This window comes from Pezoporus occidentalis, unplaced genomic scaffold (genome assembly GCF_034315485.1).
Source record: "Pezoporus occidentalis ecotype Australia unplaced genomic scaffold, CSIRO_AGI_Poc_V1 ctg66, whole genome shotgun sequence".
Lineage (NCBI taxonomy): Eukaryota > Metazoa > Chordata > Aves > Psittaciformes > Psittacidae > Pezoporus > Pezoporus occidentalis.
This window is the reverse complement of record NW_026916009.1, coordinates 213253-227985: the sequence shown is the minus strand read 5'-3', so window position 1 is coordinate 227985 and position 14733 is coordinate 213253. Positions and strand designations below refer to the sequence as shown.

Sequence of the window (14733 nt, the reverse complement as noted above, 5' to 3'; positions counted from 1 at the left end):
GCACAAAGATGTGGCTTTTCCTTCGGGTCATCTTTTCTCTGGGGATGCTAATGCCTGGAAAACTCAGCTTGAAATTGCAATATGAAGGGTGAGTGTGAAGGGGGTATCATGAACAATTGTGCATGCAGTGATATTCCCACAAACTCTGTAAGATTAATAATAATTATGAATTTAAATGCTGGAGATAAGGTTACAAAGTGGTAAGCATTGTAAGATTTGGAAAGAAAACATAAAGATGAGAAATGAAGAAAGAGGGAACCAAATCCAAGCCAAGAAAGATATGGCTGCAGCTGGAGGAGACACAGAATCCCCCTCAAATGCACCTCAGGATGCTCTGCTTCCATTAGCTGAAATTCATTTGGCTTAGCCTCTTTCATAATGAACTTTGAAATAAGATGTCATAGGAATAGAATACCTTTTCTCAGTATAAAGTGTGGGGGATGGCTGTGGAAAATTATACCCACTAATAAAAGACAGTTGAAGTTAGGTGAAAAAGACGGTGTCTCAAAAGCAGCTTAGACATTGAACCCTGCTGGAAATCTGTATCAATAACTGAAAAAAACTAATGAATTTTGTCCTGACAATCCTTACCCAAAGGTGTCCTGAGAATAAGATTATCCTATTTTTTTACTGATTAAAGGGTTTTGAAAGTATGAAACATCTGGTTTTGTTTTATTCTCCACTCTTGGTACTGCTTTGTAAGAAAATAAGTGATATAAAATTATGCTGTTTGCCTATCTAAGCTATTTTGTTTCATCCACCCTCAACTTCACAAAGAGAGATAGGTTACAGCAGTTGGGATTTGCAGGAGGCGCACAAATATAGTGTGGAAGACAGCTATCCACATAGAATTTTATACACAGCATTTTCTAAAGTAAACAGAGAAAGTACCTGGATAAAAGTGCCGAATGCTTCTAGGTTGATTATATCCCCAGAATACAACTTTTAAAAGGAGAAAAAATAAAGCAATACCTACTGCAAAGGAGTTCTTTTGTAGCATACTCATTTAACAATTCTCCTGACAAAGCTCCTGGCAGAATATACAGAGTCACTATTTCTCTCTTTAAAATGTGTTATTTTCCTTTGATAATATTTAGTCTTTAGATTTGTATGAGGGTTGCAGTCAGAGCCTGTTGATTTCACTGAATATAATTCAATGAATTCTTGGTAATGTAGTGTTCATTTTTGTTTCTAACTGCTCTCCAGGATTCAACCTGTTGAGTACTTGTATGGCATTTAAAAACACTCTTAATTTGAGTGGTCAGTGTGACTTTGGGTAGGCAGCATCTGCACAAAGATGAAATAATTAGTAAAGCCCATTTTCGATGTCATTTGCTCTGTTCAACAACTTAAGTGAAATATCCAATCTATAGCATCCAAGGAAATACAGGTTATGCTGAGAACAGTCATAGAATCACAGAATAGTTAGGGTTGGAAAGGACCTTAAGATCATCTAGCTCCAATCGCCCTGCCATGGGCAGGGACACCTCACTCTAAACCATGTCACCCGAGGCTCTGCCCAACCTGGTCTTGAACACTGCCAGGGATGGAGCACTCACAGTTTCCCTGGGCAACCCATTCCAGTGCCTCACCACCCTTACAGTAAAGAACTATTTCTTTATATCCAATCTAAACTTCCCCTGTTTAAGTTTTAACCCATTACCCCTTGTCCTGTCACTACAGTCCCTAATGAAGAGTCCCTCCCCAGCATCCTTATAGCCCCCCTTCAGATACTGGAAGGCTGTCCTTCAACTTGGTAAGAAAGCTTAACTGTAGCATTTTAAAAACTGTTGTTCTCACATGGTCACATGAGTTGACTTTGCAGTTCTCCACTGAGAGTCCTCATTCGTAATCATAAATGAATGTGTGCTTTCTAATCTTAGTTTACTATTAAAAATAATTTGTCTCCACACTGGCTATTGTAAAAGGTTTATCAGTAAATAAGAGCTGGCCATCTGGCAGCAATCTGACTGTCTGGCATTTCTTTCATTTGGTGTAATGAAGACATAATGTCAATGAGGATAGAAAGATATTACAGGATATTGTTTCCTTTCCTGATAAACAAAGAGCAAAGCAAGCCCAGGCATTTAGAAGGAATAAACTCTGAACTGCAGCTGAGAAGGTCTCCTAGCTAAGATGTTTATCCTGCATCTACAAGGTTTATTACAAAGTTATCATGGCTGTTATACCAAACTGTTAGCAATGCAAATGTAATCATTTTGCCCCATATATGAAGGCCCTATATGCTAACAGCGTCTCCTGAACCAGTAGTAAACAGCCCATTTTAACAATCAATTCTATGTTTCTCTATCACCAAAGGTTATATTTTCAAAAGAGATGTAAAAAAAGCCCCATATCCCCCTATTTTTCAGTGGTTAATGTGAATGAATAGTGAGTTCTATTTGCATGTATATTAAGCTGATAATTGTACATTTGTTTATGGAAGCACAAATGATAGCAGTTGCAGTTCAAATGATGAGAGCATATTATATTGATGGCCATAATGACTATGGCCATGCAAGGCTTTTGCAACAAGAAATTCTGTTACAAAAGCTTTAACATGTAAAATGTTCTTTTTTTTGTACTTTTGTAGAAACTCCAAGGCTCATTGAAGTCAGTGAAGGAGACTGTGAAGCAGTAGTTATTGGTTGCTAACAAATACGAACACTTCTAGGGTTCCCCATTCTATCACATCAGTAGTGGATAACTGCTGTCTTACTGTTGAGTGATGTAATGTAGTCATCAAAATGCACTCCTCATTCTGAAACCCTTTCATTAGAAATGGCACACTTACTGTCAGTCCTGGAAAGTTGATCTGATGGAATACTGAAAAAATTACAAAGATAATTTTAATAGAAGATACAGATTTGGGTTTTCTGCATTTCCAACTATTTTAAGTTGTTCTTTCTGAACTTTCAATATTGTTTTCAGATTAAGACTGTAGTAAATTAAAGTTTCATGGGTCCTCACAAAAATATACACTCAGACACTGGATCTGTGTGTCTTTCTTTGCTAGAAGTATAAAATTATAGACCCTGTACTAGAAATTTTTGTTTCCTGCAAACTGGATAAGAATATGCAAGTCTGGAGAGCACACTAGTCACTATTTATAGAATAAATTGACTATTCTCATGACAAGTAGTTCCTGAACATCCCAAGCTCTTATCAATGTTCATTTACCATGATTATCTAATGGGTTTGCATGCTGAAGTAGAAGAGCAAAGCACCAAATCTATCTGGAACATCTTGTAAAATAAATAGTTTATTATATATTACAAATGATTTTGTTTTGGCTCTGGTCCTGCAAAGGTGGAAATACAGATGCCCTGACAGCCAGAGCTCATGTGAGCAGCTGATTTCAGTGGAGCTGTTATGGTGAATAAATAGTTGCCACTTGCAAGGAAGTAGACTTAACACTCAAGCAACAGAAAACTCACATCACTTAGTCCTGTTTGCAGCTAAAACATTCCAGGAATTCATCACTCAGAAACATTTTTCTTGGAAGAACACTCATTTACATGCTCTGTCTTCCTTCTACGTAACAAAATATCTCCTTTTGATTTATGGAATCATGGATACTTTAACAGACATTAAAACTGATCTTGTCTCTCTGCTGAATTTCCAGGGATAAGGTTTTGCATATTGTGCCAGAAACATTTCAGCAAGTCCAGCTTCTTCAGCATCTTTGCAGCAGTTTACTGGTAAGTAAGAATAACCATGTGTACCCAAAAAGCAGAGTGGGGTCTTGGAGTACAGAACAGATTTACATGTAACTTTGGACAGGAATGAAGGTTAAAGTAAATTTGAAAAAGCTTTAACTAACTTTTCTTACTGTAGGGTGGAATTGCTCTTCTTTATGGAAAGAAGTTAGTTTCCTTGCACGGCTCTGTGAAGGTGCTGCTTCTTATGGGTGGTGCCTGAGCCAACAGAAACACTACGGCTGGAGAATGGTTAAGGGGAGAATTGGAAGGAAAAGTTCTTCCATTTATTGATATGAAGCTACTCTATACTGTATACATTTTCTCATTCCAAAACCGGCTTGACTGGACTGTGAATTTCTTTCTTCTCTGCTCAGCTGGATTTGTGGAAGCCTCTGCTACCTGAAGACATTGGGGCTGGAGAAGACCTGCATGTGAGGGTCCCAGCCCCTCTGGTGCAGGAGGTGAAAGACAGCTTAGATCAGCATATGATCTCTTACAGGTACAACCTCTAATTTCACAATGGGAAAGGCTGGCTTTGGCAATATTCCTCGCTATCACAACATGACCTAGCCCTTTCCAATGAACAGTCAGCAAGTACTGATGAGAGGAGCCAACCTTTGTTCCAAGTGCCTCTGACTTACCTTGACCTGCCCAATGCACAGGTGCTATATATACACCTTTGAGTTTTAAAAGCACATTCCCCTCCAACTAGCCTGGGCTGTGCATTTGGAACTGGGATCTGTGACAGCCCGATCTGTCTTGTTTCTTGCTGTTGCTTTCTCAGTGCCAGAGGTCGAAGCTCAGAGGTGCAACTCTTTATTTAGCCTAAAGTCAGGGAGCCAAACCTGGTACAACCACTACTTACAGGAGAATGCTTTGTTCTTGGAAAGCATTGATATTTGAACACAGGGTCCTCTCTATTTTGGAGTCCCCAAAGGTCTAATTAGTGTCACTGAAGAGAAGCAGTCTCTGTAGCTCTCCTCTTCTCTAGTCTTTTGTTGCTCCTTTGGTTTGGAGAAGAGCCCTTACAAAGTGAACATTCAGCCGGTTTCTTTCAAGCTGTAGTTTCCTACCCCTATCCCCCTCCAGGCTCGTGAGAATTTCCTGGTACCACCCAGCCAAACAGAGACATTCCAGCCTGGGACAAAGGTCGCAGTGTCAGGCGCCCATTGTGCACATAGTTGGGATCCACGAGCTGCAAATGGCCCATGATGCTTTATTATACCTACCCAGCCACAAATCTTCACTGACTGCCAGCTTCTACTTTAAACTAGAAGATCATCTCATCCAGATGCAAAGAGTATTTATAAAGCCAAATGGCTTGAAATAAGATCTACTTTTTCAGATAACCAGTAGCTAGCTATATTTCATACAGACAATCCTGTAGTCATTCAAGGCTGGTGATAAACAGCCTATGGACATACACATACATATTTACCAGTTAAAGATAAGTTAAAGGATGATTGGTGCCACTTCAAAGCTGTGAAGTGTTAAAGTTGATCTTGACATCCTACATCTTTCCCCATTAATTCTTTTTAGTAAGTGTGATGCCCTGACAACCAGAGATAGAGAGAGATGAGTTGGAAGCCAGTACAAATTATCTAACATCAGGTTTAGACATTCAGGACTTAGGCAACATTCCAGAAGATATTTAACCTCTTATTTATATCAAGGCTTTTCATATTCTGACGGTTTCAACTGATTCTAGTGAAAATTTAGAAACTAAACTCAAGTTAGCAGCTTAGTTGTTCGTGGTTTTTCTCTTTTTCTTGCTTTAGGGCTAGAACTGTATCCACATTGTGTAGGGACCTAAAGAAATAGGTGGATAAATCAAGAGTGAAGCTGAAATTTGGCTTTGTATTGAAAAGGGGGTAAGATGAGTATGGCAATGTTAGAGTTAAAGTTCCTATAACATATTCAAAGCAGGAACCACCTTTTAGAAGTCAGTTGACATGCAAGGAAGGTAACATGCCACTTACGTATATAATGAGAGAGACATAAATGACAAATTATAATCAGGACATCAATATTCTGACTGTGTCAGACTCTGGGATTTCAATTCACCAGACTGTGATAAGGCGTTTTGCGTGTGTGGCTGCATTTCAAGGGAATTTACACTGGCTGAATTTTAGTTTGAAGTTCAGATGTGAATAAACATCAAAGATTAGAGTGAAAATCAGCTGTAACTACTCTTAAAAGTTTCTTATTTCCAGAAATGTGAATCAGGGCTACTGTCAGCAGAATAGTCCGTTAGCATTTACAGTGGTTGAAATCAACAGCGTTCAAGTGTTTAAGCTGCCTTTGCAATTGTCTTATCACAAGTGTTACAATGAGCACAGATTTGTAACACTGTTACAAGGGCCTGATTGCGCTGAGAAAGCACGGTGTATGATCCAAAGTCTCCTGAAGCCAAGGAAAAGGTTTTAGTGACTCCCTTGATCATGGAATCACACCTGTGCTATACTCATTTCTGAAGTCATTTGTAGGTAAAAAAGCAAAAAAGAGCATTTTGAAGGAAAAGAGGGAGGTTGTCCTGATTCTGGCAAATTGCAATGGATACTTCTGTGAAGTCTTTGCAAATTGAAAATGTCTCCATAAAATACAGTGAAACACTAATGGTAAATTTTTCACTTTTCCCTCCTTTCCCCAAAAGGTGGTGTTTTAGAGTTTTGCCCAGAAGTACAAGTGGTGTAGAAAAGAAAGATATTAAAAACTTTCTTTTTATATATAAAATTGTCAATCTTAAAAATTAAAAAAAAAAATCTGATAAAGTTACTACTTTGTTGTTTAAATCCAGCAAAAATCTCAGTACTTTGAACTTCCTCTGACATGAAAGTAATCATTATGCTGATGGCGGTGAATTTGCTAGGCAGTCCACAACAGAAGAGGCTAAATCCTTTCATTTGTTGATGTAAGCAATGTACCCACCATGATAGTTCTGCAGTAACTATTAGGGATTGGTTTCTTTCCTACCTTCCCCTTCCCTCTCCCCTCAGCATCCTAATACCTGATGTGCAGGAACTTGTGGATCAGAGCATGCCAAGGGAAAGGAGCAGCCCCAGGCAGGTCCCAGAGGGTTATAACTATACCCAATATCACCCAATGGAAGAGGTAAAGATGAATGCAAGACTGCTTGCTTGCTTTGTAGATTCTATTTTGTAAACGCCACAACAAGCAACTTTGTGCTTGCAAAAAGCTCAGCTCAAGTCAGTGGAGCTCTTTCTAGCTTTCTTCTTTGCAGAATTGGTCCTTACTCTTTGACTGGAATCTTGGCCTGGTTGAATTGAACATGAATTTGCAACTGATTTTGATTAAATCCTCAGTTCTTCCCTGACCAAAATCTAAATGCTCTGTATGAGAGCCATACTGTTTTGAAGATAATAATCTGGGGTTTGGATGATTGCTTTGCTACCTTTCTACCTTATCATGCTTTATAATTATCTCTAGCATTTATTTGTTTAAGTCCTAGTATGTTTGATGCTGAGACAAATATGAAGCGCAATGACTATTGCAGTCTCTGGAATCCTGCTGAGGAAGAAGAGATGAACAGTGCGAGATCTGTAGAAAGAAGTAATTTAAGGACAGGTTTTTGACATTCTCTCTTAAGGAGAGAATAATGTCATATGGGTGGGTTGTGAAAACTTCTTGGTGCTATGTTTCATAGATCAGAGGGTAAGCCTGGAGACATGCAGACCATGCTGGTATTCTCCCTCCTACCCACATAGTAAGTGTAAGAGCAGAGTCAAACCTCATGCATGTTTTGTTTGAGCTACCTATTGGGGATGACTGCTGCTGAGCTCAGATGGAGAAAATCAGTACTGATAGGGAAGAGGCTGTGGTGCTATTTTGAAGATTTGACAGTGTGGCTGCCTGTCTGTTGAAGTCAACAGAAAGATTCCCAATAGGATGAGCATGTGGAATGAGATTCAGAATGGAGTATCAGTGTGGTATTGAAGTGATGTTATGTTCTAACACCCAGTGAGATACAACCATGCCTTTGCTCAGAGACAAGTGGAAGGCCTTCCATGAGTGTTAAGTGATACCACAGGTTGAAATAAGCTCTAATATTGCTTGTCTAAGCAAAAGAAAATGCTTTAATCTGGAAATGGTAGTGGAAAAAGAAGGAAACTCACAATCTATGACTATTTAGATTTATCAGTGGATGACTGAGATCCAGAACAGCAACAGTGAGCTGGTGACTCAGCATTACCTGGGGAATACAGTCGAGAATCGACCAATGTATTATCTGCAGGTAAGAGGGGAGCTTTCTTAAAATGAATAAAAGGTATCTCCATAAAAAAGTACACAGGAGAAGGCAGGATTCAGATTTTTCCTAAAACAGTGCTCATCCCAATTCATTAAAATAACAGGAGATGGTTTTAGTCCTCTACAGTACAAGTAAGACTTGCCAATTTTCATATATATTATCACTATAACCTTGCTATTGGTATTAAACAGTGAAAACAACAAATTTAACTGAAGTCTTGCTTAGAAATACAAATCAAGCTGAAATTGGCCTGGCAACAGCTGTGCGTGAGGATAAAGTGTTTTGCTTTGTTGTTTCTATTACCTCTTACAGCATATAGCCTTTCTGCTAGGAGTATTCCATGGCATTTTGTATTGGACATTCTAGTAAAAACCATAGTCTTAATAATTGTATTAGTCATTGCCTAATCTGTTCCTATCACTGTGTAAAATTAGATTCCCTGCCTTTTTGTGCTTCCCCTTCTTAAAAACAATTAAATAAATCTCAAAGTAAGAACAACCAGTCCTGTGAATGACTAATATAAATGAAAAAGAAACTGTTTCATTGACATTCCTGCTCAACAGACACTCTCAAACTCTTGCCCTGTGATACTACAGAGAGGGGGGGTATTAGGAAAAGGAGATAGTCATAATGATGTCTGTAATACTAATAATAATCTCAGATGGCTTAATAACATATCAAGACACATCATTTTCTCTCTGTATTACGCTAGGCTATTTTATTCTAATGTAACAGATTTCCAAATTATCACTTTTACACTCTTTCAGATCAGTCAACCATCGGATAAAACCAAAAAGATCATTTGGATGGACTGTGGGATTCATGCCAGAGAATGGATCACTCCAGCTTTCTGCCAGTGGTTTGTGAAAGAAGTGAGTCCTTGCTTTTCCACTGAGAGAATAAAAACCCCCATATAATTTCAGATACTTCAGCTATCTTCTCTATTTTGGTATCAAGAATTATGCTTTTCTATTAAAATATTATTTTCGAAATTAGTACAAAGTACAGATACCTGCGGAGACCTAAGTTCTAATCAGAGTTTAAGATGAGATGTGTGAGAATATTTGTTAGCTCATTGTTTCCTCCACCTGAATTGATTCAAAGACACTGATCTTGATAGCGACCTCTCAATATCACAGAGTGGTTTTTGGATCAAACCGCTTTGCACCACAAACCCACAGTCCCCCTTGAACAAAGCAACCCTGAAATACGGTATAGCAACGTTCCATGCGTATGGGAAGTACCTGGTGCACAGGTATGCCATCTTGCAGCTTTCATACCTATATCTATATGAAGTGCACTATACACTGTTCTCTTGTAAATGGCAACAGGTGGATATAGGATGAGTCTCTGCCCATGGCAGGAGAGTTGGAACTAGATGATCTTAAGGTCCTTTCCAACCCAAACCCTTCTATGATTCTATGGTATCAACATATCTGGGGAACAACGTGATCTTGGATACCATGGTGATACCCAGTAGTGGGTGATCCCCTGATGATAGTTCTAAACTAGCTCTTTCCAGATTACCACTAGATTCTCTGCTCAATCCTCTGTATTTTTTTCTTTTCAGATTCTTCAGAATTACAAATCTGACCCAAACATAGGCAGATTTCTGCAGAATTTGGACCTCTACATCTTGCCAGTCCTCAATATTGATGGCTACATTTATTCCTGGGAAAAAGTAAGTAATGAATGAAAATCCAGGAACTAGGTGGAAAGTTAGATGTGCATAGCATGTTTTGTTAATTTTAGATACAATCATAGCAATTATATTTAAACAGAGAACAGTGACAGAATCATTACTCACACAAATCCTCTCCTGGCAGAGAGATTTTGTTGCTTCCAGTAAATCAGCAGTCGCTTGAGATTACAGGGCTAGAAATTCCCGGCAAATGTCATGAGCCTTGGGAAAAGACGACAAAACCACAGGATTAATTGCTTTTGGGTTTCTGGGGATGGACTTACTTCTCTGCTAACAGCTCAAGGCTTGGCTGCTGGGGTTAAGCATGTCTGGAGGAGTCAGTCATTCTCTGCAAGAGATCTCAACTAGCAGATGGGTCTAAGCACCTTTGCAGCATGGGACAGGGGGAAAACAGGTGAAATACTTGGCTATTTGGTTTTGAAGTAGAAGTGCCCTCCCAAACAATCTTCCTTTTCTGATATGGAGGATAATGCAAACTGTTGGTCTTCAGCAGCTCTCATCATACTTCCAGGCTCCTGAGTGCAGCCAAAACACTTTTTAATGCAGGACCTTAGCATGGCCTAACAAGCTCAGCCTAACACCATATGGATCCTGCTTGTTCCCCGGCAGGTTTGGGGCACAACCACACATTGCAAATGGATTCATTGGTAATTCAGCTGGGAAGCTCATACAGGCAGTGCTGTGAGCTCTCAGGGAAATAAGTACAGAGTCATAGAATCATAGAATCGTAGAATAGTTAGGGTTGTAAAGGACCTTAAGATCATCTAGTTCCAACACCCCTGCCATGGGCAGGGACACCTGTACAGCAGTGAATATAGCAGGGAACCAAGGAGCAACATGCAAGATTAGCTGACAATGAAAGTATTCATCTTCCTGAATCTGAAACAAACGGAAGTTGAGCTATCTTCCCTTTGCCTTAGAGGTATCCCTCACAATGCCAAGTTTTTCTTAAAAGTGCAGCACCGCATGGAAGCAGTTGAGTACTCATAAAAAGCATACTACTTCTTTTAAAGCTTGGAAGGCTCATTTCAAGGTACAAGCAGGCTTGTGGAAGATGTCAGCCTAGCTGTAGTAGATAAAATGTTCCATCACTAAGCTTTATCACCCTTGCATACAGAGTTGTACTCTTACAATGCAAGAGTTACTCAGAATGCAGAGGTCTAAAATAAAAGAGACTTTACTTCATATTATTACCAGGCCCTATGGATCATTGAGTTGTTATAATGTAACTGAAGTTACTTTTGTTTAGGACCGTTTATGGAGGAAAAACCGTTCTCCATATATGAATGGCACCTGCTATGGCACAGATCTGAACCGAAACTTCAATTCCTCCTGGGGCAGTAAGTTCCAGCTATTTCAGACCAGCAACACAAATGTAAAGCAAGAGTAATAGCTAGTCTCTGAAATAAGATGAAGACCTGTAAGAAAGAAACACTTATCTTGTTGTCATCAAAACAGATGTAAAAATAAAAACCTGGTTTGTAAAATATTATCATTGACCTTCAACTGGCATTTATTTTTGTGAGCAGAAAATTGCTGCTTATATAACTATACCTCTAATTCACGGCAGGAGCAAGCATCAGCTCCTAGGTAGCAATGTTAGGAGTTAGTCACTTAACAGCCAATATTTATGTTTGCCATGAATTTCAAGGAGCCTCCCTGGCAGGTGGTGTACTGTGGTGGTGTCAAAGTGTTTTCGTTGCAGTCAGCCTGCAAATGTGAGTTAAATATTTCAGTCTTGTAGCAAATTTTAGTTGCTACCAACAGGGTATACTGTTGAAGTCCCACTGAGCAATCTAGTCTTCCTGCCCATATAAACACATGCCTTAACTCTCTAAGGTAGATTACCCTGTTTCCTCTGAACTGTTTCCTCTCCTTTGATTCATTTTTTGTATTCCTCTCCAGGTATTGGTGTTTCTTATAACTGCAGCAGTATCATCTTCTGTGGATCTGGACCAGAATCAGAGCCTGAGACAAAAGCTGTGGCTCAATTAATTGAAAAGAAGAAGAGTGACATTTTGTGCTATTTAACAATTCACTCCTATGGACAGTACATCCTCATTCCGTATGGCTCCACAACTGAACCTGCAAGTAACAGTGAAGAACTGGTAGGGCAAAACATTTATTGTCTACATTTGTAAAGAACGAGTACAGGCAGTAGTATGTGGCACAACTCTACCTGCCCCATTGCCTTTCCTTCAGAGGAGCTGGGCTGACTCAGGGGCTTGGCTCCCAGAGGTACTGTTGCTCCACGCAGTATCAGCAAGGCCTGTTTGCTGCAGAATTAATCCTAATCCTTCACCTTAAATCAGGAAAATTGAACTATTAGAGAGAGGGTTACTGCAGTGCGACGCAAGTGGAGAAGTGCACCAAATTCTTATTGCATACAAAAATCACAGATTTATTTAGGTTGGGAAAGATCTTTAAGGTCATCAAATCCAGACATTAACCCAGCACTGCCAAGTCCACAACTAAACCATGTTCCTAAGTGCTTTAGGATCTCAGCACATTATATATATATGGTTGTCAGCTATTGTGTCTAGAAAGAGTATTTCAAATGTGGCTCACCAGGAGAATGGGAGCAAAGCAGACACCTACTTCTTGTTTACTTCTAACCCTCAGCTTCTAAGTGTTCTAATTTGAATCATTAATATATGTATTGATGAACTAGCTGCAGCACTAGTAAAGAGCACAAGGCATTTTGGGTTTGGACTTTGTCTGAGTCGCTGGAGAATTCATGTAGTCTGTCTATGGCTCAGTTTCTAAAGATGGTGGGATACAGAGTGTGTGGCAATAGAACAGGCGTGAGATCAGTCAGTGCTGCCGTCAGTTCCAGTATGCTATACGGCATAGAGACTGATTCTCCAGAATCCTGCCCTCTAGCTTTATAACAAAGCAAGTATCTTTTCTACCTAATAAAAGAGTAACTTTTAAAACTTTAGCATAATTTGCATTTAAAAAGTCAAGAGCAATTTGCCCAAATGTTTGTAATGGATTTCACTAGTCTTGAATTAATAATATCAAAACTTAAAGTTGATCACATGTAAATGTAAAACTGAAAGAGGCAAAACTTTTGGTCCACTCAAAATAATTGCTAAATGTACTGGCACTGATGACCATGCTTTTCTTATTTTGAATTTACAGATGTATGTTGCAGAGAAAGCAGCTGCTGCCCTGATGGAAAAGTACGGGACCAGCTATGAAGTAGGATCAACCTCTTTAATTTTATGTAAGTTTTTTTTATGTTTCCCTTTGATTGTTCTGTTTTTTTCAAAGAAAAGAGTCATTCTTGTGTCACAAGCACCAGTAAGCATTGTTTTGCTGAGTTTCCTCTTTGAGTAATATTTAATGGGCTGGTTCAGTGGATCATCTAAGCAGCAGTCATTTTAATACAAGATAACACTGTAAATTATAAAGCTGACTGAGGGAAAGAAGGAAGCATTGATCAGAGGCTAGTTCCTACATGAATTCCTCACAGATACATCATAGGGGCCAGAAGGAGATCTGTGATAGATCATCCTGATCCTGCTGAAGTCAGCAGCCAAAATCCTATTTGTCTTCACTGGAGTCAAGCAAAAATTAAAATCCCAATCAGGTCTGTAGTAACTCCCTCAGACATTATCACAAGGCAGCTGCTTGCAGTTCTGTGTGAAATATGCTGGTTTCAGCCTTGTTCCTAATAGACTTGGTAGTCACATCACAAACACAGCATCAGGGATGATACTAGTTGACAGCCTGTAGAGAGAGGACCAGCAGGCCCTAGACACTACCTGGTAAACCCAGTATCTTCCCAGTAAGCAGTAAGTCATGTCTATCACTTAGAACAGTAAGTGGTTGGCTCCAGTACCCATGTGGTTTTGCATATTCACAGTGTCTGTGTGTGCCAGTCTCAGAGTCACCTACTGCATGGGCAATGTATAAGGTAACTTGCCCAGGCCTAGGACTGCATTTTGCTAGGGTTTGTACTTTTATTAAATAGCTAAGAAAAAAGATTTGTGAGGCATATGAACAATGATACAGGGAATAGGCAGAAATTTTTCTGGCTTGACCAACATTATGCTTAACAACAAATACACAAAGAAATTCCAGGCAATGTCAATGTAGGAAATGAAGTACCAGAGCAGATAAATGGCAAATCCATCTTGCATCCCACACTAGTCACAGTAAAATGCTAAAAACACAGAATCCGTGGGACTCATGAATCTCATGAAGAATTGTTTCACTTAGGAAACTCCATGGAAGACTTTTAGTATAATTAAGAATTGCAACACCTAGAAATTCTGCTCTCCATGTCACAGTGATATGTGGTTATTGCTTAGTTCAGGGTTTCTAGTATAATCTTGCATTAACTATAGCAGAAAGTATTTCCAACAATGCTTAATACAGATCTCTCCCCTTTATTTTTCAATTCACAGACAGTAACTCAGGCTCCTCACGGGACTGGGCTCACATGATTGGCATTCCTTTCTCCTACACATTTGAACTGAGAGACAAGGGTGCTCATGGATTTGTTCTACCCCCTGACCAGATCCAGCCCACATGTGAGGAGACTATGTTGGCTGTGACAACTATCATAGACTATGTTGATCACAAGTACTTCCCAGGCGGGGCTGTGATGCTGTCCTCCAGCAGCCTGGGCCTAAGCCTTTTCCTCAGTATCGTACTTACATGGACTGTTTCTTAAAAATGGCTTTGAGAACCCAGCAAGAGACTCCCATGCAAAGTACACTATCTATCTCTTTGAAAAGATGAAATTACATGAGCGGAGCAACTAAATGTAAAGTATTTCAATAAAGGCTCATCCCACGAAATACAAGTGTCCACTTATGGTTTTGATAGCTATGTTTTAGGGGAAAACGAAAGAATGAGGAGCTGTGGCAATTTCCCAGACTTTGGGAAATTCCCAGCTCTGCAAGAAACCAGCTTGAGTACACAGAGCACTGTTACTCCCCGGTTCTTGAGCATGTTTTCAGGGATTCACCTGGGTCAGCCACAGTCCTACTCTAGCATAACTGTCCCTACCACCTGGCCCTGTTGATACAAGCAGATTAGTGAAGCTAGAA

General features: G+C 39.5%; 1 protein-coding gene across 1 annotated transcript; it reads left to right on the top strand.

Moving 5' to 3' along the window:
• The first annotated feature begins 8 nt into the window (after positions 1 to 8).
• CPO (carboxypeptidase O) lies at positions 9 to 14354 on the top strand. The gene is made up of 11 exons (XM_062640570.1): positions 9 to 88; positions 3626 to 3701; positions 4076 to 4200; positions 6698 to 6812; positions 7852 to 7953; positions 8736 to 8840; positions 9539 to 9649; positions 10920 to 11010; positions 11576 to 11778; positions 12815 to 12899; positions 14086 to 14354. The coding sequence occupies exons 1-11, from the start codon at positions 9 to 11 to the stop codon at positions 14352 to 14354; spliced, it is 1362 nt and encodes a 453-aa protein (XP_062496554.1).
• The last annotated feature ends 379 nt before the right edge of the window (positions 14355 to 14733 follow it).